Source organism: Ptychodera flava, chromosome 8 (assembly GCF_041260155.1).
Source record: "Ptychodera flava strain L36383 chromosome 8, AS_Pfla_20210202, whole genome shotgun sequence".
Lineage (NCBI taxonomy): Eukaryota > Metazoa > Hemichordata > Enteropneusta > Ptychoderidae > Ptychodera > Ptychodera flava.
This window is the reverse complement of record NC_091935.1, coordinates 24,781,988-24,806,875: the sequence shown is the minus strand read 5'-3', so window position 1 is coordinate 24,806,875 and position 24,888 is coordinate 24,781,988. Positions and strand designations below refer to the sequence as shown.

General features: G+C 35.8%; 1 protein-coding gene across 1 annotated transcript; it reads left to right on the top strand.

Moving 5' to 3' along the window:
• Window positions 1-12,751: 12,751 nt before the first annotated feature.
• On the top strand, window positions 12,752-23,782 carry LOC139138850 (15-hydroxyprostaglandin dehydrogenase [NAD(+)]-like). Its single transcript, XM_070707407.1, has 7 exons — window positions 12,752-12,890; window positions 17,395-17,521; window positions 17,711-17,817; window positions 18,915-19,011; window positions 19,852-19,928; window positions 20,904-21,049; window positions 21,978-23,782. The coding sequence occupies exons 1-7, from the start codon at window positions 12,777-12,779 to the stop codon at window positions 22,123-22,125; spliced, it is 816 nt and encodes a 271-aa protein (XP_070563508.1). The 5' UTR covers window positions 12,752-12,776; the 3' UTR covers window positions 22,126-23,782.
• Window positions 23,783-24,888: the final 1,106 nt, after the last annotated feature.

Genomic DNA, 24,888 nt, shown 5'->3' with positions numbered 1-24,888 from the left:
TGTGTTTGATTAGTCTTCGACGGCCCATGAAACATTTCAATGAAAGTCTGTGATGGTCAATTGACTTTTACTCAATTAAATCATTTCTTGAGGTCCCCTGAGTACATTAACAAAAGATTTTTCCGTCCTTACTTCGAGAGGTCTGTCTGTACAGTTATTTTCTGAAACTTACAGAGTAACATCAATGTTCGTGATAACATTTCTTTTAAATGTCGATTCTCCGTGCATGCTAACAAAAAAGGAGAGGGAAAACCTGTATTTAAGCATCAACGTCGTTGTTTCAGCTTGAAGCTGGTGGAGTCACACAAACTGGTAGAAGCCACAAAAGCTGCTAGGGCATGAAGCTGTGGTCAAAGTATAAAATGAAATTTCCCCTATTGAGTTAACGCATTGTAGGCATCCATTTTCTAAATTTGATACCGAGTATCTTTAATTCCGAAACTTTCAGATTAATCGCTGATTTTTCAATAAAGTTTCATGCTAGACTGTTTTAGACTAGTTTTTGTTAAGAGATTTTTCAGTTACAAACTTAATGTCGATAATCATAAAATATACCGCAGGATGGTTCATTAAATATTTTCATTGATCTAAAATCCTATAATAGATAGAAAAGTTAACGATAATGCCATTTTGGCAGCTACCAGACATTTGCTAATGGAGTGAAGCTGGTTTGACAGACTATTCAATAGTGAGACTATCATATTACGGTTATTATCAACATTTTAAATCCAAGACTAACTTTAGAATGGCGTTAAAGGTAGTTTGTTACTCGAAAATGAAAGACTTAGACTTTTCTTACAAGCTATCTTCAAAAAACTTAAACAATTCTCTTTCAAGAGACACAAGGTGTACCCGTGTTTGAAATCCAAAATGGCTGCGTTCACTTTGATTTGCTAACGCTATTGGAAAAATAGAATGTCTGATTTTCACAAAGATAAGAGGATGGGAATTTTTTCTCACTCCAAGATCCTCAGAAGGAGTTTAAACGAACGGAGATCAGAAAAGTACACTCAAATTTGAGAGGTCGAAGCACAATCTACCTTAATGACTTGGAAGAAACTATTCGATTCTTTTGCTGTTCTGGAAACTGTCATGTATGGGATTTAATGAATCCCTCATTTGGGTTATACGTAACTCAAAATCTCGAGTTTACTATTATCATCTCCTAGATTACACTTGTAAGTAAATTTTAAGGGGGCGCTGCACCCAACACAGCGTATCTTGCCAAAAAGGACTTTTTGGAAATATTCATTCCACTTTAATTTTTTGTTAACCAAAGATAAAAATATTGGTTTGATTCACCTTTTAGTCTGTCAGGCAGTCGTAAATTGCATGAGAAGTGTTAATTTATGCAAATGTTTGCAAATCACCCGATTTCCTTGCTATTCGTTTCTTTCCATTTTAAGATTTTCAAAGAATTGAACTCTAGTCTGCCAAGGTAAAATTTCTGAAACTTTAAGATTATGTTCTTTAAATGCTATATAACAAATCGACTATTTATTTGGCAATGACATACGTACATTTTGAATAGGAGACATAATAGTTTTGCTAATCATGTTTTAAATCACTTTTTGTGTATCAGACTTTCAACCCATGCAATTTAGACTGAGGATAGGTAATTCAAAGTAAAATAGTCGGCTTTTTCCTTCATATACTCTTGTTGCAAGTGATATATAATTGCATTTCAAAATATTGGATAAAGTTCAATTAATTTTATCATTAATACCAAAATTTAGGTTTCTTACACCAAATATCATTCTTCGAGTAAACTAGATTCTCTGCTTTCTGAAAATGTATAGCATGAGGGGTTTGCTTGCAATCTTTGATAAGAAATATTCTTTGAAAAAACTGTGTTGACAACGTGCCTCTCCACCTTAAATTGAGTCAGCAAATCAGCCACTCCAAGAATTAGGCAAGGGTTACATCTTTTTTTAGAGTCACGGCGTCAAACACTTTTGTTCTGTAGCTCTATACAGCTAGCCATTAAAGTGTTGCATGAAGTGTTCTATAACATGAAAAGTACAGTTGTGTTGAATGGCAGATGTACAAGAATACACGTAACTATCTCAATCCTCTTTAGACCTTGAACGAAATCGATTATCTGCGACAAGTAAAGATGTTTACGAGGGAGGGAAAATGTCATTTTCGATTCTTTATAACCTTGGAAACGGTGACATTTGCTCGTATTTTGTGAAGGCCCAAACAATACTAATTTCTTGTTATACTTTTTTAAACTTTCACATCTGTTTACAGAAAGAACCAAATGTAGAGGAAAATGGCGTACGGGTATCGGCAGTATGTCCAGGGTTGGTTGACACTGGAATGGTTTCCAAGTTTAAAGAACAGCTTCAGGGGAAACCTTTCTCCAGTGAGTTCTTGACGTCGTTTTCTATCCGCAGAAACGCAGAAATTGTCAATGTATCAAGGGAGCTATGACCATAAAAGTTTGATTGTTTCAAAGGTTTCAAATGAAAAGATTCAAAGGACTTTTTTGAACAAGAAAGTGCCATAGTATTTGAACAAAGAAGGATAAGCTATGCAAAGTGCGAGACATCGGCAGTTGTTGAAATGCCTTCTAGCATTTCACAGAGAGCTAATTGTGTTATCTATATACATTTTGTGAAACCACTTGGGAAAAAAACACTTGTTAATCTTCGACCGCAACAGCACTAATAAGAAACTATCAGTAGACAATGCTAATCAGTCCCTGTTACAAAACAGTTTACTATCATTGTATTCTTCTGCACTTCAGTAATGTGCATGCTCACTTTTTCTCGGTATTTTTTGTGTACTATTAAACCCTATTACCTGGTTATGAGGGCTTTAACGCCTGTCTATAACCCCGAGGGGCCGTGCATTACCAGAAACACATCGTTATTCCCCAAGGCCGTAGGCCGAGGGGTATAGCGATGTGTTTCTTATAACGCAAAGCAACGAAGGGTAATAAACGGGCACTGTAGCTTGAATAAAGACCAGGTTATAGGTGTTTTATAACACACCACACGCTCATGTTGTATTATTTTATAGTTTTAATGTGCTTTGATATTTGCACAGCAGCAATCCATTATAAGTTTACTTTGCGATATTTCCACGGCGGTTCACGTTACAGAAGTACATTGTACCACTTTCTTCAAAAACATTATTTTAAGCAAACCTAGCAACATCCTTGGTTGCACTTAAACCTTTTCGTCGATGACATGTTGGAATGGAAAATCCATCTGTTTTAGAGAGAGGCTCGTCGCTCATCCCGGGCGCACATCACGTTCTATTCACCCGCCATTGTTTGAAAGCTTCAGATGACACTACGGTCACGTGACCAGGCACTTTTCAAAATTTAGTTAAAACTTTCCCTAGGGAATAGCTTTTTAAACAATACCCTCTGACGTCCTTTTTGGGGACTAGACGCATCTATTTTCGCGTCACGTGTGACGCATGCTGGCGAATCGCGACACGGAATGAGCATGTGGCCTGTTATAAACACAAGTCCAAGTGTACGAGACCGACTGTCACATTTAATTACTTGCAGACATGCCAATTTGTTATGATATAAACAACACTTCAAAATTTTGATGACTCTTTGTACAAACTCTTATTCCTTATAAATTTATTCATCTCGAAGTATGCAGATGTCCTCGTTTGAAATTACAGGGCTCTATGCTAAAGAATCATTGACATCTCGTGGTCAATTAATGTCAAGTACGGCTAGTTATCAATCGGGTTCGAACTCACAACATAGGGCATCCAGCCGCCTAGTGGAAAGGCAACAGACAAAACCGTTCGGCTAAATCCCCACTCTCAAAAAAGTGGGGTTCAATACCCGACTAAGTTGTTACTATATATATATATATATATATATATATATATATATATATATATATATATATATATATATATATATATATATATATATATATATATATATATATATATATATATATTATATATATATGCATTTAATATGCATGTATGCATGCATGCATGCATGCATACGTGCACACATACATACATACATACATACATACATACATACATACATACATACATACATACATACATACATACATATAGATATAGATATACATGTATATATATGTAATACGTAAAACATACATATATACATACATACATACATACATACATACATACATACATACATACATACATACATACATACATACATACATTCATACATACATACATACATACATACATACATACATACATACATACATACATACATACATACATACATACATACATACATACATACATACATACATACATACATACATACATACATACATACATACATACATACTACATACATATATACATACGTTGGTACGAAAGTACGTTGGTAGGGAGGTATGTACGCAAATACGTATATATTCATTACCGTTTGTGGAAGCTATTATATCATGAATCTCTCATCTGATCTGCACATTTCCGGATAGACCTTGCAATCTCTTGTTGATAGCACCAGCCATAAACTTTAATAAAGGAAGGGGGCGTGTAAAATGTACAATATGTTATTTGTACTTTTCTTATTTCAGACCATCCTACATTGCCGAAGTAGTCGTGAAACTAATCGAGGAGGCAAGGTATAACAGTTGTGTATGCGTAGCGTCCGGGGACAATACGATGACAGCTGTAGAAGAGCCAGACATACCATACGGCAGGATGCTGAACTGGTTTTCTTAATACCGCCATTTTTATCGCTTGCAATTATTATGGCAATTGTAATCTATGTCTCTTAATGTTTTTGTGGTATCGCTTTGCGATATCTTCAGTAAAATATTAAAATCTTCTGCGCTAATTTTCACTTAAAATCAATGACCTGAATCAACATAACCCTAAGCCTCACCCGAGGCGAAAAGTATAACAGTATCAAGTATGATCAGACTAAGAATAATCTAAAATTCTTCGAGTACATCTGCGTTACGTCACACAACCTTGTCCTCAGTCGGCGGTTCTGCGAAGCGAATACATCGTGAATTTACATATTCGACCCAATGTTTGTCGTTGTTGAAGGTTCTACAGGTCGTTATCATTGTTGTCGTAAAAAAAGTAGAAAGTTACCCACTGTGATGGTCTGTGATGTGATTGTATTAGGAAGTAGAGCTTTTGTGATGTAGTTCTTGCCTTTAGAGGTGTAAGAGGTGACGATAATGATAATAGTGATGATGACAAAGAGAGGGGGATAAGAAGAAGAAAGAGAAGGGAAAGATAATCTTATAATGACCATGACGACGACGACACAGAATACGATAATGATGAGGCTATTTTCCGAGATGTTTAGGTTTGTTAATAAAACGCTATATGAATCATATGTTATCATTTTGTGTTGTTTTTTGATGGTGATGACGACGGCGACGAGACGACGACGACGACGACGACGATGATGATGATGATGATGATGATGATGATGATGATGATGATAATAACGATGACAATGATGATGATGATGATGATGATGATGATGATGATGATGATGATGATAATGATTGGACAGGTGAAGGTATCGATAACATTAAGTTGCGTGATCAAACCGGTCATAAAACCAAATTGTCTTCCTGTCGCATCGATGTGTCGTAGGAAAGTCACTCAGCATACCTGCAATATAGAGTTGCAGCTTTTTTATCTTATCTGACACGTCTTCCCATTCGCTAACAAACTCTGTCACTAAAGCTGTGTACACCTCTATAGGCAGAACAAGAAATTGGCCACAGAGTTTTGATCTTGCAGTTGCTTATTAAAAAGCCAAAGTGTCCCGACGGAAAGGGTTAAAATAAAATAAAGAGAAATTTGTATTCTAATATTATAAAAATACAGTTCATTTCTTTTAGCGACAATTTTTGACCAGTGCGTTTCTGTAACCATTTAATGTCATTTCTGACGCTTGTATTTCAGGAAATCAGCGCATGTTTGTGATACAGAATTATATAAGCAGAGATTGTTAATGCTACTGCATGCATGAAGATTATATATATATATATATATCTCAGAGAAATGTGTGAAAATGAGTGACATGAAGTTCAATCAGGAGAAGTAATTAGGTGTCATATTCGGCATGGTTACTCTTTGAAGTTCAGCATAAACGACACCAGCCCTTGGAACAGAAAGGTCGGTATAGTGTACGTATAGCAAAGATAGATGGGGTTAAATGAGTTTATGGCATCATCCAAATATCTAATACGCTGTATTTGTTTTTTTTCTTTACCTGGATTGAAGGAAAATTTCATGGGAATTTTCTGCGGAATCAAAGTTCGTGATCGAATCGATGATAATTACTCCTTGGAACGAACCTTCGCCAATGTAGGCGCGAGGTCATTTCCCGCAAAAAAATTTACTCCAACACATACCGTCAGGGCCTGAATATTCTGTCTCAGGAGAAAAGAGAAAAATAATTATACGGCATAAAATGAATATTTTAAATGGCTGGATTAAGACAGAAACAATAAATCAACAAATGAACGAACGGCCGCGCATGTCTGCCATATATATATATATATATATATATATATATATATATATATATATATATATATATATATATATATATATATATATATATATATATATATATATATATATATATATATATATGGATAGGTATCATATGCTAATTGCCAGAACTGATCAGATTTTGTTTAGTGTGGCTTGCATATTAATGTCGAAGTTGTGCAATATCATTGTTTTCATATAATGGTTCCCTATTGAAACAGTAATGTCAGTGTCGACATATATCAAGAAATACTGCACAAAATTTCAGAAACTTTTCACAGATGACAATCACAGAACATTATATATGATGATGCTGTAAGTATCATGTCAATTATCTGCTCATTTGCATATTTAATGAACATTTGTAACTAGTGACATAGCTCTGAAATTCCTTCACCAAATTTCATTATATCTGCAACAAATATTGATTTTATATATATCTTATTGTACTGAGAAGCATTGGGCAGTGTCAAGTTAATTTAGGTCATTTGTATATTTTATTTCAGTTTTGCAATTAGTCATATAACTCTGAAATAACTGCACTAAATTTGATGAAATCTCCAGCTATTACTGATATAACAGACATCTGACTGTGCTGTAAAGCATTTAGTAGTGTGAAGTTGACTAAGGGTTCATTTACATATCAAATGAAGTTTATTAAGTGTAGGTGTATTAGGTGTATAACTCTGAAATTACGGCACCAAAGTTTGTGAAACCTCCTAAAGATATTGATCTAATAAATATGTTATTGTGCTATGAAACATGGAACAGTGTCAAGTTAATCAAAGTTTCATTTGCATATTAAATGAACTTTATACTTAGTGATATTACTCTAAAGTTACAGCATTAAATTAAATGAAATAATAATAATAATAATAATCTTTATTGCCAGTCGATAAAAGAATCGATAGGAATGTGCCTTGGCGTTGCTAAAATCACTTACAAAAAAACTATCAACATATAAAAGGCATAGCACACTACCACGTACAAATCTAAAATACAGACTTTTAAAAGTTACTACAATCGCACAAAATTCATAAAAACTCAGAATGACATCATTAAAACAATATCTCAAATACGACAGTTTTTAACAGCTTTTGGAAAGAAGCTGTGTAAAAACCGATTAGTTCTACATTGAAAGACCTGAAATGTTTCCCCGAGGGAAGCAGTTTGAAAAAGTGATGTGCCGGATGAGTTATATCATTGATGATTTTCTTTGATCTGCGTAGAAGGCGAACAGAATAAAGTGACTCGACTGACGGTAGTTCACAACCAATAATTTTTGAAGCAGTCTTCACTATTCTTTCAAGACTATTCCTATCCTTCTGTTCTGCATTACCGTACCAGACAGTAATAGAAAATGAAAGAATAGTCTCAATAGTTGCTCTGTAAAAACGAATAAGTACATCCTGACTTAACCCAAATTTCTTAAGCTGTCTTAAGAAATATAGACGTTGTTGCGCTTTCACCACCATGGCATTTATGTGGGTGTCCCATCTCAATGTATTCGTAATTTTTGAGCCTAAAAAGGTAAAAAACTCCACCAATTCTACAAGTTGTTCTTTAATTTCAAGTGAAACTATAGAGCCCGGATTTCTACGAAAGTCGATAATCATTTCTTTGGTTTTCTTGATATTTAGCTCAAGATTGTTATCTGAGCACCAGTCGACCAACCAGGCAACCTCAGAGCGATAGATGGTTTCATTGCCATTTATGATGAGCCCTATAGCTGTAGTGTCATCTGCAAATTTTAGAAACTTTACAGAATCATCATGGGAAACACAATCATTAGTAAACAAAGAGTACAACATCGGTGATAAGACACAGCCTTGAGGTGCACCGGTACTAAGAATAATGGAGTTTGAAATTTTGTCACCAAATTTAACACTTTGTGGTCTCTTCAACAAAAAGTCGAGGAGCCAATGACACAAGGACATATTTAGATTGAATGCTTTGAGTTTCTCAAACAGCTTCTTTGGAACGATCGGATTAAAAGCTGAGCTGTAGTCAATAAAAAGAATTCGTGCGTATGTACCAGGGGATTCCAGATGTTGAAGAATAAAATGCAAACCAAGAGCAACAGCATCATCAGCTGACCTATTTGCCTTATATGCAAATTGGAATGGATCTAGAAATGGACCAGTGACAGATTTAAGATATCTTAATACAAAACGTTCAAAAACTTTCATAATAACAGAAGTCAGGGCTACAGGTCTATAATCGTTCAGACATGAAATTTTCGTTTTCTTTGGGACTGGCACGATTATTGATGATTTGAAACAAGCGGGTACTTTACACTCTTGTACACAGATGGCTGATAAAAGTTGCCATTAACGTATCCATGACCCCCTTTACTTTTCATTACTTCTAGTCACTCAGCAGCCTCTAGGATTTGCAGTTGAATCATATTTTTTCAGATTCAAGAGTTGCGGTACAGTACGTTGTTAGCACTTTTTAGACTACTACTGTTCACACCGTGAATCTTGGCACTATTGACCCTGTTGCCTTTCATGCAAACGTATGGTGACACACTGAAGTGGTGATGATTTATATCGTTGGGTGTACTTCAGGACAGGGTCAACACACTCTGTGGAAATCTGATATCCAATCGTCTGCTATTTGAATCTCTGTACCTCTTTCGAACATATCAGGCTGCATTCACATACCCATCTGGAGAGAAGTATAACAAACTCAAACAAACTCAAAATGCGTTCAAACCTTCCGTCTGACTCTGCTATAATTTTGAAGTCCCTCCCCAAAGGAAGGCAAAATGTGGCTAATACATTGTTTTGTCCAAATTTATAAAATCACTATGCTTGAGAGTCTAAACTATTAACATTTTTCCACTAAAAACAAGCTATATCTCTACCTAAGTGCATGCGTATACAGAAAATTTGATTTTTGTATTTTATCGATAATGTTGATTCACTATACATACTCTCTAAGAAAAGTATGAACAATTTTTTTCAATATAAAACCAGCAATATCTGTGCATTTATAGACGTTGGATAATTGACATAAATGTATTATTAGTGCACATGTGTACAATAAATTTCAACAGAAATTTTATGAAGCACGATGTCAGTTAACTGTGGGCAAAATAAGTTTTTATTATTAAGCAACTAAAAGTTTGGAACTCGTTACCCACAGAAATTAAATCCGCAAGAAACATTAACAAGGTTTAAAATTATATTAAAACAGTTTGTCAAGTGAGATATTCCGTTATATTTTATCTTTTCCTTTTCGATACATTTACTAGTCATTGTCTGATATATGTGGAATTTGGAAGAACCTTATGTGGATTGTCTCTTTATTGCCTTCTTCCGAATCCGTGGTTCACTTCAATTTACTTGGTATCTATTTCATATACTGTAAGTATTGTAAGCCTTTGTTTACTGTAAGTTTCGTGAGCCCCGAAGAATATTACCTTTAAGTAAATCCGTCGCTCATAAAAAGTGCAAATAAATGAATAAATAAATTTAATTTTGGAATTTCACCAAAAATGTTGATTCACTATACACACAGTCTCTGACAAAACTTTACTGTGAATATGTTTTCCGATATGAAAGTAGCAATATCAGTGCTTTTACAGACGTGTGATAATATATATAAATGTAGTCGATTAGAATAGGGTCGTTAAAGGTAGTAGGGGACTCGATCCCAGGGATCGAGTTTGTTCTTGTCTGTAAGAGGATTATGAAGGTGTCATAGCCTTTTATTTCCATTGAAATTGCAATCTAGTAGGTAAATTTTATGGCAAGAAAATCTGATGCCTAAACCATGCCTTTTAGTGCACATTATGTGTACAAGAACTTTGACTTTGGAATTCCATTAAAGATGTTCATCCACGATACATGTAAGTCTATGACAAATATGTGATGATGACGTCTGTTCCTGGTCGTAAGCAGATTATAGTGTACTGTGTTTCTGTTGAAGACATTTCTAGGACGAATTTGCTTTTAAATCAAGCACCAATGTGATCATTTATCCAGACCCTTTTAACAAGTTTTGGTGTTGGGGGAATACAGAATAATATTATTGGAAACAGTCATATACCGGATTGTTATGACGCCCCCTAAGTTCGAACCCTGAGGGACTTTGGTCCTAGCATTTGAAAAGTCGCGACACCTTTATCATGGCAAGCGTGAAGGAAAACCTACGTAATCATTATAATACTCACATTACCTGGACCAAGCCTTCGTTTTATCAGAAACTTCTCGAAGGGAAAATCCATTGTATTTGAGTTTAGCGTCAATCATGGTTGTAGCTAGCATACTAGCCAAAAGGAAAGTGGAAAAGTTCAATCACGCTTACAAAACACAAGCACCCCTGCATGTTAATATCAGTCTTGCCAAACACACAAGCATTGCTATGTATGTGCATCATTTTGAGCGCGACGTTCTGTATTTAAATCCAATAATTGCGACAAACACTATGTTTATTTAGAAAGTTACTACTGTCGTGAATCGTAAACGAGTCTATATCTAATACGTTGTTACTCTGAATCGGAAACGAGTCTACATGCAAAATTGTCATGCGTGCCTAGACTGAAAACGACTTTATGTATATCTTTTAAGTTGTTTCTCTGATTCGAACGAGTCTGTGTGCAATTGCAAGTCCTGTCTTTGAATCTAAGATAAAAGCGGATCTGTCTTCATTTCACCATATAGTCCTATCTCAGATCAAAAATAAGTCAAACATTTGTTAGCCGGTCTGTTTATACACTGTATATGTACATTTGAAAAAGCAGCTTGAAAATACGCCATACATTATTATATGCTGTCGGCATTCTTAATAATTTTACGCACGTGAGCACCATGGTCTTTTTAATGTTTATTTCTGATGTCAGTCAATGTGTAAATCTTCAAAAGTAGTACAGTACATATATATATATATATATATATATATATATATATATATATATATATATATATATATATATATATATTTAGTACATATATATATATATATATATATATATATATATATATATATATATATATATATATATATATATATATAAACAAAGAATCTGTCAGTGTGTACGTTGTCCATGTGTTATATATTTATAATAAGTGTTACTGTGTGAAGTAATTGTTTTTCATTCGTCCCCTCGTACTTGTACATCCATGCGTGTTGTTGTACATACATATTTGTAAACTTTACCCATCTTATTTTACTGTACACATATAAAAACGTGTTTAAATGTGTAAATTAATTCATTCACATTTGTTGCCTCATACAATGACACTCATCATCTGCCCTATACAAAAATCAATTGTAATGCAATTGTACTCTTTGTGTAACGCTGACAAACCCATAGGTCGAGGTCACCAAGCCATGCTTTGTAACATCTGATGTTTGCATGTGGTTCTGCCCGCCAGTGACCCTTACACATCTTTGTGAAACCAAACTGTTAAGAGAAGACCATTGATGATTACAAATGATATTCTGCGCCGCATATGGTTGCTATACTTTAGTCGTACACCCTTGCACGACAGACCGATAGTCACGCTGATGTAAGCAATATTCATGTCCGATGTTGTCCTCCATTTTGATAACTTTCACCACAATGCTACATGACATGTAAACTTTCTAGACTGCCTTTGCACGAGAGACAGACAAATCGACAGGCGGACATAGACAAAGACAGACAGAGATAGCGCGAGGGAGATAGTCAGAGATTGAAAAACACAAAGAAAGAATCTAGGATTCACACAAGTCAAATTGAGATGTATGCCTTCAACAAGGGAATACACGAGAATAGGAATCTTATTCGAGGGAAAGGGGAGGGGAGGGGGGCTTTCATCATTGATCAAGTTTCGTCTCATTGCCTGACCCGACATGATCTAAGCTTCAATGGGGCTAAACCATTTGATTCTGGGGTACAGTATACTATTTCATCACTTTTCCATTCTGCTGGGGCAGTTTGTGAATGCATCGAACTTTGATTTACTTTTAATTTCTTGGTTTATTTGTTTTATATTAGGAAATGTCATAAACACCCTTCCTTGAGTTCATCGTTCGGCTAATCGATAAATGACAATATTTCATAGTCCTGCTAATCACTCAGACTGCCGAAAAATCTACAGAAAGATACTTCAAAGATTTTTTGTGTGCATGGTAGCTTTATACGATTCCCAAAAAGTCTGACAGTCCGCCAGAATCAGCTCCCCTCAGCTACTGGGGTAATGTCCTTGTACCTCGATTCACATTTAGAATGGACTTTACATCATGAATTCAAATATAGGTCACAAACGGCAGGGTGCAAGATGGCGGTGAACGCGAACAACATGGACATATCTGGTAAAGTAGCACTGGTCACAGGTGGTGCCAACGGTATTGGTAAAGCCATAGTTGAGATACTTTTACGCAAGGAAGCAAAGGTTAGACTATCTTTAATTATGAAGTTAAACTGCTCAATCAAGGTTTAAAATTTTGGCTTTGCAATTGCAGAGTCTTGTGAGGTCAAATAACCACTATGGACATACCAGGTGAGTAACTCCGGAACGGGCTGAGCGGGACAGAGCTCTGTTTTCTTCACTAATCAAAAGCGCGATTGAGAAACAGGTCAACAACTGGACCGCGAAGTCAGACTGTCTGGGGTCAAACTTACTTACCGTTTAGTTCTGAACAGAGCAAAAACACTATGTTAGTATTTGTATATCTGACACGATCGGAATTAATAGTTCCAATCGTGTTATCTCTCAGTCATGCGAAGAAGATAGGAACTGGGTTATACCTCCTGGGTCATGTTTTGATGTATCTGTCGACTACTGTGACAATACTTACACTGTCAAAGAGCAGACCATTGCGATTAGGGACTGGTCAGTTTCTTCAGCCTGGGGGGGCGGTGGATTCATGGGGGGGTTCACCCTGTTTTTGACTTTGGTGATAGGGGGGGGGGGTCACCATGTTTTTGAAATGCCCAATGGGGGGGGGGGCAGTGTGTTTTTGAATTTTGACACAGGCTCATCATTGCCTATATGCTAATGTCAGCCACAAATTTCATCATTCAGTTGTATTTTTCAGCGCGCCCTTCGGGTGCGTAACTTTAATAATCAGATATATTTTTCAGCACACCCAACTTCAACATATCAAGCATACATACATCAGAGATATCTGTATGTTCAATATTTTTTAGCGTGCTCTTCAAGCTCATTACTTAAGTATATCAGACATTTTTCAGCATGCCCTTCAGGTACATGACTTATATATATAAGGCATATATATCAGAGATATCAGGATGTTTCATATTTTTCGGAGCGCCCTTCGGGCGCCATACTTTAATAAATCAGAGATATCTTGATGTTTGCTAAGTGAAAGTGTACCATTTTGAAATCTGCATTTCATATGAAAAGGATGACAAATTCCTGATACATTTCTGTTCTCTCTATGAGAATTCAGTATGAGAAAGCAACATGCACAAATATTTCACAATATATATTTGATACAAGACTTATTTTAGAGATAGAAAAATGACAAGATATCTTTCCTTCTCATTGATGCAATTATTTTCCTTTGTGTCACAGGCTTTCTGTAGAAGATGCTTTTTAATGAACAAAATAACAGTTTAAAAAATGCAGTTTTTGTCATTATTAGCTGTGCTTTTATGGTTTCAATGTTACAAGAGAAGGTCCTCTCAGACACTGTACACATCAGATTTGGCTAAAAAAGCTCTCTATGGCTCCTCAGGAGATTTAATTGTATGGTTGGCAAGTCTTAACACCAATCAAGAGTTTGATGATTGACATCCATTTCTGTACAACAGTTCAGGACATCTGGTTAAGCATAGAAAGTGTGAAATACATTCACAGCTCATTCAAAATACAGCTCATTCAAATGTACTGTATTCAAACTTTAAGATTGACACTTTGAAATTCCTATCTTACAACTGACATGTTAACAATTTCATTAAAACATAGAATGACTATTTAAAATATAAATATATATAAAATGTAAATATAATATATATATATATATATATATATATATATATATATATATATATATATATATATATATATATATATATAAATTTATGTCCACCTTTTGTTTTACCAATGTCGGCGAGGGGGGGGGGGGGTCACCCTGTTTTCGAAATTTGGAATAGGGGAGGTCACCCTGTTTTCAAAATTTGGAATAGGGGGGTCAGCCACTTTTTGACGTCGGCAAAAAATAATCCACCGACCCCCCCCCCCCCAGGCCGAAGAAACTGACCAGTCCCTTAGGAAGCAAATCACTGGCAACGAGAGGTCATTTGCTTAGAGGTCACCAGTGATAAACTGTACTGGGTGAATATATATATATATATATATATATATATATATATATATATATATATATATATATATATATATTGAGTATATATATTGAGTATATATATATCAAATTTATAGACACAATTATTATTGAAATATAAACATTTGAATAACAATGTTGAACTCTGTTGATATCGTTTGCAATGAATGCTGTACTACTAGCGACATAATAATGATCGTATTGATCAGCTGATACCATGGCATGCAGCTCGCTGATCATGCTGATGTCGATGCATGAACATTCCGTTTTCTTCATCTCTGGCATTTCACCGTGTCGGCTTTTTGAATGGCATGATATTTAAAGGTGATGTTTCAAGTTCGATATAGACGGTAGGGATGCAGTTACTTTTCATTTCCTTCGAAAATACATCGTTTTTCAATTCAAAATGAACCGTGAAAGTGCTGGTCATTTTTTGTGCTGAACGTGCGTGTTCAGTGCAGTGCACTGTGCAGTGTGGAGTGCATGTAATATGTACAGAGTCAGGGCCGATCATGCTGGACGACGCTCACTGGCTTCAAACTCAGTTTAAATTTCCTTTTTTATTCGTTTTCTACAACTACAAATTCACTGGCATTGCCAAAACTATAAAATAATAGCAATAATGCACCCCCTCCCGGCCCATAATGGACTCAAGCAAACTTTGCACTCCATAATGTACTCGGCTTCGCCTCGTACAAAGTTTCGTGCAAAGTTTGCTTTCGTCCATTATGGGCCGGGAGGGGGTGCATTATTGTTTAAATAATATTATATTTATGGGACCATTGGCTGTACCTTTTGACAATTTTTAGTGATTTTAATTCTGAATATTTATGACAGAAATGACCAGACTTCAGTTTGTCATTATAGCATACAAATGTATGAAAAAGACCTCAAAGCAGATCCAATATTCAGTATCATCCGCGACAAATAAATTGCCGCTACATGAATCGTAATCTTAGTCCTTTTTGCATATACGTATGCAATGCTATTTCAACAAGTTTAACTCGGCATTGCAACTTACCAATAGCCTGTTCAACGTCATGGTGGACCGCTACAGAGGAAAATGGGAGTGAAAAGATCAGAGAGTACAGGACACGGTGGTTGATATTAGCGAACAAAAAATAAAGGAGAAGCATTATCATAAATTACAGCTGCTCTTCCTTAATGGAGAATCAAGTTTAACACAGTGACTTTTTATCCGTTGTAAGTTAGGTATAAAAGTTTACTTTCAGTGAGAATGCAATACTTACATTCTCTGAAACTATTGCCCTCGAACTAATTTCAAAGTATTGAATATGAATTGTTCTACTTTGGTTATCCATGTAAACTTTAAATGCAGGATCGAAAACTTTATAGAATAAACAATCACTTGTAGTAATATCAACAAAGCACAATCACACCTTTATCAAAACCATGGACAGAGCAAAGAAAGTTGCGTTTTTGCTTGGTTCCCATCACATCTCCTAAGAAGCCATAGAAACAAGTTTGACAAGTTCTGGCAAACTCTGATGTGAACAGTGTCTGAGAGGACCTTTTCTTTTATCGTTGAAACAAATAAAAGTACAACAAATAATGACAAAAATGCCCCTTTTATATTGATAGTTAACAAAAGGCAGTTTGTGTGATTGATTTTTGTCGTTTCCGTAAACGATTTCGTAAACGATTTTAACCAATGGAAAATAAAACTATTTGAAAACCTGTAACAGTAAGGAATATAGTTGCATCCATGAGACAGAAAAATATCTTGTTATTTGTCTCTTTCTAAAACATGTTACTGTTACAGTATCAATATATTGTCAAATATTTGACACGAAGCATGTTGCTCTCTAATACAAGTTTTGTTTTGCTTTGTATAAGAATGACTGATTTCATAATGATTAACATGCTTTGCAAAACAGACTTGCAAATTGCAAGCATCCAGATATCTCTGATAATATATCTCCGATGTATTAAACTTACCTGCCTGAAGGGCGCGCCGAAAACTGCAACTGAATGATGATATTCATGGCTTGTATGGTGCCTCTTATGCAATTATGAGCCCTTGTAAGTGCAAACAAATTGCAACTACATGTACTAAAAACATGTCAAACATTATGACTTGCACTTTATACAGTCAGATGTTTGGTAAGAAGTGTTTCCTTCAACTTATAAATGCCGTCACCATAACCCAGTACAGCTACAGTTGTTTATTTATATGTATAGTAAAAGTAATAATGACCACAATACAGCGACTGGTAATATAATAAACACTTTTACATGAGTACCATATCCCTATGGTCCACCACTTATGGGGCTCATTTTGAGCCTTATATACGGGTAAACAAAATTTTTGCAGGCTTAGTTTTGTTAAAATCAGGAATTCTATTTTCTCAAATAGAGATAACACAAGATCGACGGCCATTTTGAATTTCAAGCAAAGTTAAATATTCGGTAATTTGTTTCACTAGTTCCAACATTTATACGGCGACCCCCGATTTTTTTTTATTTTTAAAGAGAATGGTTGAAAATTTGCTTTAAGAAAATTTCAGCAAAAGTTGTTCAATTTCAAGGGGCGAAATGCCTTATGAACATATTCGATTCTCTCTCTAGGGAGTCGGCATCGTGGACATCGATCCGATCAACGGACGAGAGGTCGCAGCCTCGCTTCAGAAGACTTTTGGAGATGAAAGGGTCGCTTTTGTGAAGTGTGACGTCACAAGTAACGAACAACTAAAATGTGAGTTTGAAGACCTGGGTTGAGTTACTTCCCTTTCGTTTGAAGTTACATTTGTTTTATATAGCTCCAAAGTTTTTGAAATGTTTTTTTTTCCTTACAATTTTGCCAACTTTTTAACGGTTATATAGCTTAATCACTATGTGAATCCTGGAATGAAAAAAATGACGTGTCTTTTTTACCCCTTTACAGCTGCCTTCGAGGATATAAAAGAGAAATTTGGCCGACTGGACATTGTATGCAACAATGCAGGTATCTGCAATGAATACGAACCCGTCAAGACGATTGCTACCAACCTGGTAATTATCAGTCATTCCCCCACCTAAGGTTTGTTTGATTATAGGGCGCCACGGTTTGCGTGACAAGTATATTGGTCGCACTTTAGAGCCGACGAAAAAAAAACTGTCGTTTACTGTGAATGTCTTATTTGTTTTCTTCATCGTTTTGAAGCTATCAATTTATGAAATGGCGAATCTCAAACTGTGTACAAAAAAAATCCTGTGCAATCTTTAGGTTTGAATGCTGTTTTATGTTTGAACGCATAATCAACAACAGCGCTAACACGGGTCAACAAACCATGTCAGCCTGTCATAAGGTGAAGAACCTTCCCTGTGCCCTTTAGCGGGCGCTGTTGAGAGCAATTTTGCCGAACACCATTGTTCAAGACTTTTTTAGGGGAGGATTAGAATTGTATGGAAAAGAAAAAACGTGGCAGAAGATTTATTGAAAGTAATAGTAGATCATGACAGGAACAGTAATGCTAGGTAGTTGTTTCGTTCCTCAAAATGTTTATTTGTGGCTGAGTCACCTCATTCACAATCACTTAAAAATCAAATGACAGATATAACACACCTACGGCGGGATGTCGCTCCTGGTACTTGTATTCAAAATTTACAATCGGCATCAACGGGACGAGTCAAACTCAAGCAAAAATTTACAATACGAGAAGCTTCAACATAATCGAAAACGCTCAAGTTGAAACGTTATTCCCGTACGTTTACCAAGAAAATACCCATTAGTAACTTTTCCGGTTTGGTATGAAATTAATTTACCAACTTTTGTGAATTTGCGATTGTCATTTTTATGTTTTTTTCTGATAGCATTTTCTAGCTAAAAATACTGAAAAGTTTACGTTCTTCTTGAAGTTAGCTTTTCCATATTCCAAAGTTACCCGTTCTACCAGGGTTTTATGAACCGAACTTTAACATTGTTTCCGCCGCCCGATATTTTTGTAAAATTCTTACAATATTTGTTTACTTGCGGGGAGAGTGATGTGCAATTATAATAAAATTACCTTCTATAAATGCTAAATAATGATTTTCAAATAGATCTTTAAATATATATTCGCATCTCTTGAGATGTGGAAAAGCTACAAACACAAAACTTACACTTTCAGATCCCGGTGATCATTGGAACCTACTTGGCAGTGGAATTCATAGGAACACAAAATGGCGGGAATGGTGGTGTCGTCATTAACACAGGGTCCATTACAGGTAAGAATATTTAATATCAACCCCTTCTCTATGTATTTAAGCAATAAAGCACACCCAGCGATGGTATACCACAAGACTTTGACAAGTTCACGACTTATATGCACGAGAGATAGCGAGTGCATATATGAAGTGAACTGGTCGAAATCGAGTGGTACACCGTCACTAGGTGTGTTTTATTGCTATTAAATCATGAGAGTATATTGAAATTCTGGCGTGGAATGTCTAAAAGGAATTTTGCTCAAGCTGAGAGCTCGCGCGTATGCCAGCCGTTGTATATCGCCAATATACCATGGTTCTTTCCGCGTCTCGACCAATCAGATCGCTGTATTTGCACCATCAATATATTGGTATGATATAATATTTATTATATCATACCAGTATATTGATCACGCGAAAAAACCGTGGTATATTGGCGATATACCACGGCTGGCATGCGCACTAGCTCTCGGCTTTAGGAAAAGTCCTTTTATGACGTTCCATGCCAGAATTTCAATATACTGTTATGATATAATAGCAATAAATCACACCCAGCGACGGTATACCACTCGATTTTGACCAGTTCACTTCAGATATGCATTCGCTATCGCTTGTGCTTATATGTCGTGAACTGGTCAAAATCTCGTGGTATACCGTCGCTGGGTGTGATTTATTGCTTAAATACAATAGCGCTATCAAATGTATCTATTTAAGTGATAGTATCCGGAGTGTAATAACCGAGGCGAGGGCGTGCACAAGTAAAGTTAAATCTAGTTTGTTATAATGCGTCGAAAATTCATCTATTTTCTCAATCATGTAACAGAAGAAATTGACATTGTTCACCTGTTTTGCTTTTTTTTTCAGGTATTATTGCCCATAAATACGTTCCTGTCTACACTGCTTCAAAACACGGAGTTGTTGGATTCACAAGGGCTGCTGCTGTATGTAACTTTTTTTGTGTGTTTATATGGTTTCCTCATTCTTGTTTGCCATTTTTAATTTGTTTACATCTCCTCCTATTCGTAATGATCACGTGATTTCCTTCTGTTTATAAATACTTCAAAAAGACAAGAGGGGATTTATCTGTGAGAAGATTAACTAAACAGTTCACAGTATTAAAAATAACGCTTTCGAGTGAAAGCAGGAGGCGCAGAAAGTACAAGTTCTATTGATAAACGTACATCGGAACAAAATAATCGCAACCCGAAGGCATCAAGCTTGTTTTTGGTCGTGAGAGGATTATGATGGTGTGGTGTACGTCTTCTCTTTTCCTTTCAAAGCATGTATTGGAATAATAGTTTGCTTCAAACCTCCAAATCTCTCAAACAACCTAGGTGTTGATGAAAGTGTGTTTGATTCGCCTTAATAGGCCAGAGAAATTTAAAAGTTGTTTTTAACTCAATTAACATAATTTCGTGAGGTCCTTAAATTCCAAAAGCGGGGAAGATTCAAATGAAGAAATTGATGGAAATTCTATTCACTCCAAGAGCTACGGAATGAGCTTACACAAATGGTAGATAAGAAATGTATTGTAAAAAAACTGAGTCTGAATATGTGTTCTCTGAAGCACACTTTTACCTCTATGACATTGAAGAAACTATTCGATTATTTTCGCTTTTGTTCTGTAGCTTTGTACAGATAAGTATGAAATTGTTGCATTAAATGGTCTGTAACAGTTGTGTTTAATGGCAGAAGTACTAGAATACACGTAACTATCTCAATCCTTTTTAAACCCGGAACAAATAAGATCGCCTGCGATGAACATTGAATACTGGACGTTTGCGAGGGAGGGAAAATAATTTGTTAGATTCGATACAACCATTGAAACGATGATATTTGGTCATATTTTAGACGGTCAAATAATACTTATTTCTTCTGTTATACATCTTTTTTCAAACATTTACGTCGGTTTACAGAAAGAGCCCAATGTAGAGAAAAATGGCGTACGGGTATCGGCTATATGTCCAGAGTGGGTTGACACTGCAATGATTGCCAATTTTGAAGATACTTGCAAATATACAACAGAAGCAGAACAGCTGAGGGCGGCCATGAACTTTATCCAGTGAGTTCTTGTTGTGTCGTTGTCTGTCCGCAGAAACGTATAGGAACTGTAAATGTATCGAGAGAGCTTTGGCTGTGTAGAGGTCTGGCTAGTCATATTCTCTGGCGTGGGCGGTTTCAGAGGAAAAGATTAATTTAAAGGACGTTTTGAACAAGAAACTACCATAGCACTTGTACAAAGAAAAAAATACTATGCCAAATGCGAGAGAGAAACGTCAGCAGTTGTAAAATGGCTTCTGGTGTTTTACAGAAAGCTGATTTTGTTATCTCGCCGAGATTTTTGTAAAAACACTCTGAAATCACACTTTGATCGTCTTCGATCGCAGAGGCAAATAACAGCCATGAGAAATTATCAGTTCTGACGATTCAAATAAGTCTCTTCTAGCCAATAGTATAATATCATTGTATTCTTCTTCACTTCAGTAATTTACATGCCCAATTTTTTCTCGGTATATTGTTGTGTATTATATGAGATAATCTAAGTGTATAAGAACGATATTTACGTACGTATAGACAGATGCGTAGATAGGTACATGGATACATAAATAGATAGATAGATGCGTAGATAGATAGATAGATAGATAGATAGATAGATAGATAGATAGATAGATAGATAGATAGATAGATAGATAGATAGATAGATAGATACATACATACATACATACATACATACATACATACATACATACATACATACGTTTGTACGAAAGTACGTTAGTACGGATCGGAGGTACGTACGCAAATACGCACGCTATCATATCATGAAGCTCTCATACGATATCCACTTTTCCGGATAGACCTTGTCATCTTTCCTATAAGCACAAGCCGACACCAGACTTACGCCATACTATTCTTCAAAATAAACGATAATAAAGCGAGTGGGAGCGTGTAAAATGTGCAATATGTTATTTGTACTTTTCTTATTTTAGACCATCCTACATCGCCGAAGTAGTCGTGAAACTAATCGAGGAGGCAAGGTATAACGGCTGTGTATGCTTGGCGTCCGGGGACAATACGATGACTGCTATAGAAGAACCAGACATACCATACGGCAGGATGCTGAAGTTGTCTTCTTAATACCACCATTTTTATCGCTTGCGATTATTATTAGCAATTGTAATCTATGTCTCTTAATGTTTTTGAGGTATCGCTTGGCGATGTCTTCAGTAAAATATCAATATTAAAATCAACTGTGCTTAATTTTTATTTAAAATCAATGACCGCAATCAACATAACCCTGAGCCTCACCCGAGGCGAAAAATATAAATTTTACAAAATTTTAATGCTCATTCGTTTTTTTGTATAAGTATCAAGTATTATCAGTCTAAAAATAATCCAAAAATCTTCAAGTACATCTTTGTAAAAGGAACGTCACACGACCTTGTCCTCAGTAGGCGGTTTTGCGAAGCAAATACATCGTGAATTTACATATTTGACCCAATGTTGTCGTTGTTGAAGGTCCTACAGGTCGTTATAATTGTTGTCGTTATTTTCGGAATGTTTAAAGTTGCCCACTGTGAAGGTCTTTGATGTGATTGTATTAGGAAGTAGAGCTGTTGTGATGTAGTTCTTGCCTGTAGAGGTGTACGAGGTAACGACAATGGTAGTAGTAATGATGACAAAGAGAGGGGGATAAATAGAAGAAAGAGAAGGAAAAGCGAATCTTATAATGACCATGACAACGACAACGTTGATGACGATAATGATGATGCTATTTTCCGAGGTGTTCAGGTTTTTTTTGTAAATACGCTATATGAATCACATGTTATCATTTTATTTTTTATGATGATGACGATGACGACGGCGACGAGACGTTGACGAGGACGACGACGAGGACGACGAAGACGTTGATGATGGTGGTGGTGGTGATGGTAGTGGTCGTGATGATGATGATGATGATGATGATGATGATGATGATGATTGGAAAAGTGAAGATTACGTAGCATTAAGTTGCGTCATTAAAACGGTCATAAGACCAAATTGTCTTCCTGCCACATCAATGCGTCAGAGGAGAGGAAATTATGAAATCGCCCAGCATACCTAAAATATTGAGTTGTAGCTTTTTCATCTTAGAGCCGTTAGCTGACACGTCTTCCTATTCGTTCACAAACGCTGACAATAAAGCTCTGACTGACAGTCGCGATGCGCAGAACAATTAATTGCCCACATAGTTCTTATCTTGCAGTTGCTTATTAAAAGGGTCAAGTTGTCTAGACTGAAAGGGTTAACATAAAGGAGACAAAAAGACATTTTTATTCGAATATTTCAAAAACAGTTCATTTCTTTTTGTGACAAGTTTTCGACCAGTGTGGTCAACACACAGGAGATGATATGGATGTATCTACAGAGTGTGTTCACTTATCTAGAATCAGTGAACAATTCAAAAAGCCGTATGTAACTGAAAATTAATTTGAAAAGGCTTTTGGAAAGACAAGAAGGGTGAACGGAAATGAAAAAGTTACATCCCAAAACGTTTTGCTGATACAGTGATAGATTTTTTTTCTTCCACATTAGCTTACCAGTTTTTTTTTCATAAGCCATCTAAGGCAGGATTTTTTTACCTTTGTAACTGCTGGGAATTTTGTTTCGAAAATCTTCCAGACTCCCTCAGGATATCAAATGGTCCACCCATAGGCCGTTTTGTCAATGATGTCAGCATACTTTAATCACATAAATGCTAATGATCAATTCACCCTCAAAAACGTCGTGAAAGTGAGACGCTCAATGCATTTCGATCTATGCATATCACATACTACGGCGCGCCAAATGTTTCAAAAATATTTATCGTCATAGAGTAAAAATAAACTGTCAAATTTTCTTTCTAAAAAAAGTCTTAAACGTGTATGAATAATAAAGAAAAAAGTTCTTTCGTCCATATCATTGCATTTTATTAATGTACCTTTTCATAAAAATAGCATTCATTTGAAAATACGTGTCATTAAATATTTGAATGTGCCTGTACAGATAAAGATGACGTGCAACCGTCTTTCTTGATTGAAATTGAAAAATTCGATGGCATTACGGAAGAAAATAAATGAGAAAAGTATTATTGCAAAAAAGTGCTTAATTGTAAAATATTCTTTAAACCGTAATGAGAAGATAAACTTTTCAAAATTTGGAAATACCACACTCCCATACTTATTGACGTACACATACAGTGTATTTGATATAAAGGTGCAATGAATGCTGATTATAAGGGAAAAAATAAAAAGAAAAAGAAAAAAAAATAAATCAAGCACACACAAAAAAATATTGAAATGATTAAAAACAAAACCACAAATAGTACTTGCACTACTACAAAAAACAAAACGAACCATCATTAGGTCTGACTAAAAAAGAAAGAGAATCACAATTGAAAAGTCGACCGAGATCGCGCCGGCGTTGAGGCTGTAAAGAAACCAAAACGAGGTCAGCTTGGAAAAAAACCAAAGCGAGGTTACAAAAAAAAAAAAAAAAAAAAAAAGAGGTTACCAAAAAAAAAAACTCAGTAGAAAAAAAAGAGGCCCGTTCGAGAAAAGAAAACAGAGTGGGACACCCCGCAGAAAAAGCCCAACATGAAAATTGAATAATTGTCAAAGTCATGATTGTTACAGTTTAATGCTCGAGGGTTTTGGATCATCACACTCGGATGTTGGACATGATATTTGGGGTATTTCAGCGATAACTCTGAGCTTCTAGTCTTCAATATCATCTCATGGACGTCCAAGTTACCGACACGTCCCATTCTATATTAAACAGTTACCAGTTTTGGTTAAAAGTGGACAAAACACTCGTGGTGGTTCGTCGGCTGCCAGCGGTCCCTCGCTCCAATGTACACTCGAGGTGGTAAGCCAGCGGCCG

What these genes read in the sequence shown, in the direction of transcription:
- LOC139138850 (XM_070707407.1), top strand. Translation starts at nt 12,777, where the DNA reads ATGGCGGTGAACGCGAACAACATGGACATATCTGGTAAAGTAGCACTG. An exon ending in AAGTAACGAACAACTAAAAT is followed by an intron (nt 17,522 to 17,710) that starts GTGAGTTTGAAG and finishes ACCCCTTTACAG; the next exon opens with CTGCCTTCGAGGATATAAAA. An exon ending in AGACGATTGCTACCAACCTG is followed by an intron (nt 17,818 to 18,914) that starts GTAATTATCAGT and finishes TTACACTTTCAG; the next exon opens with ATCCCGGTGATCATTGGAAC.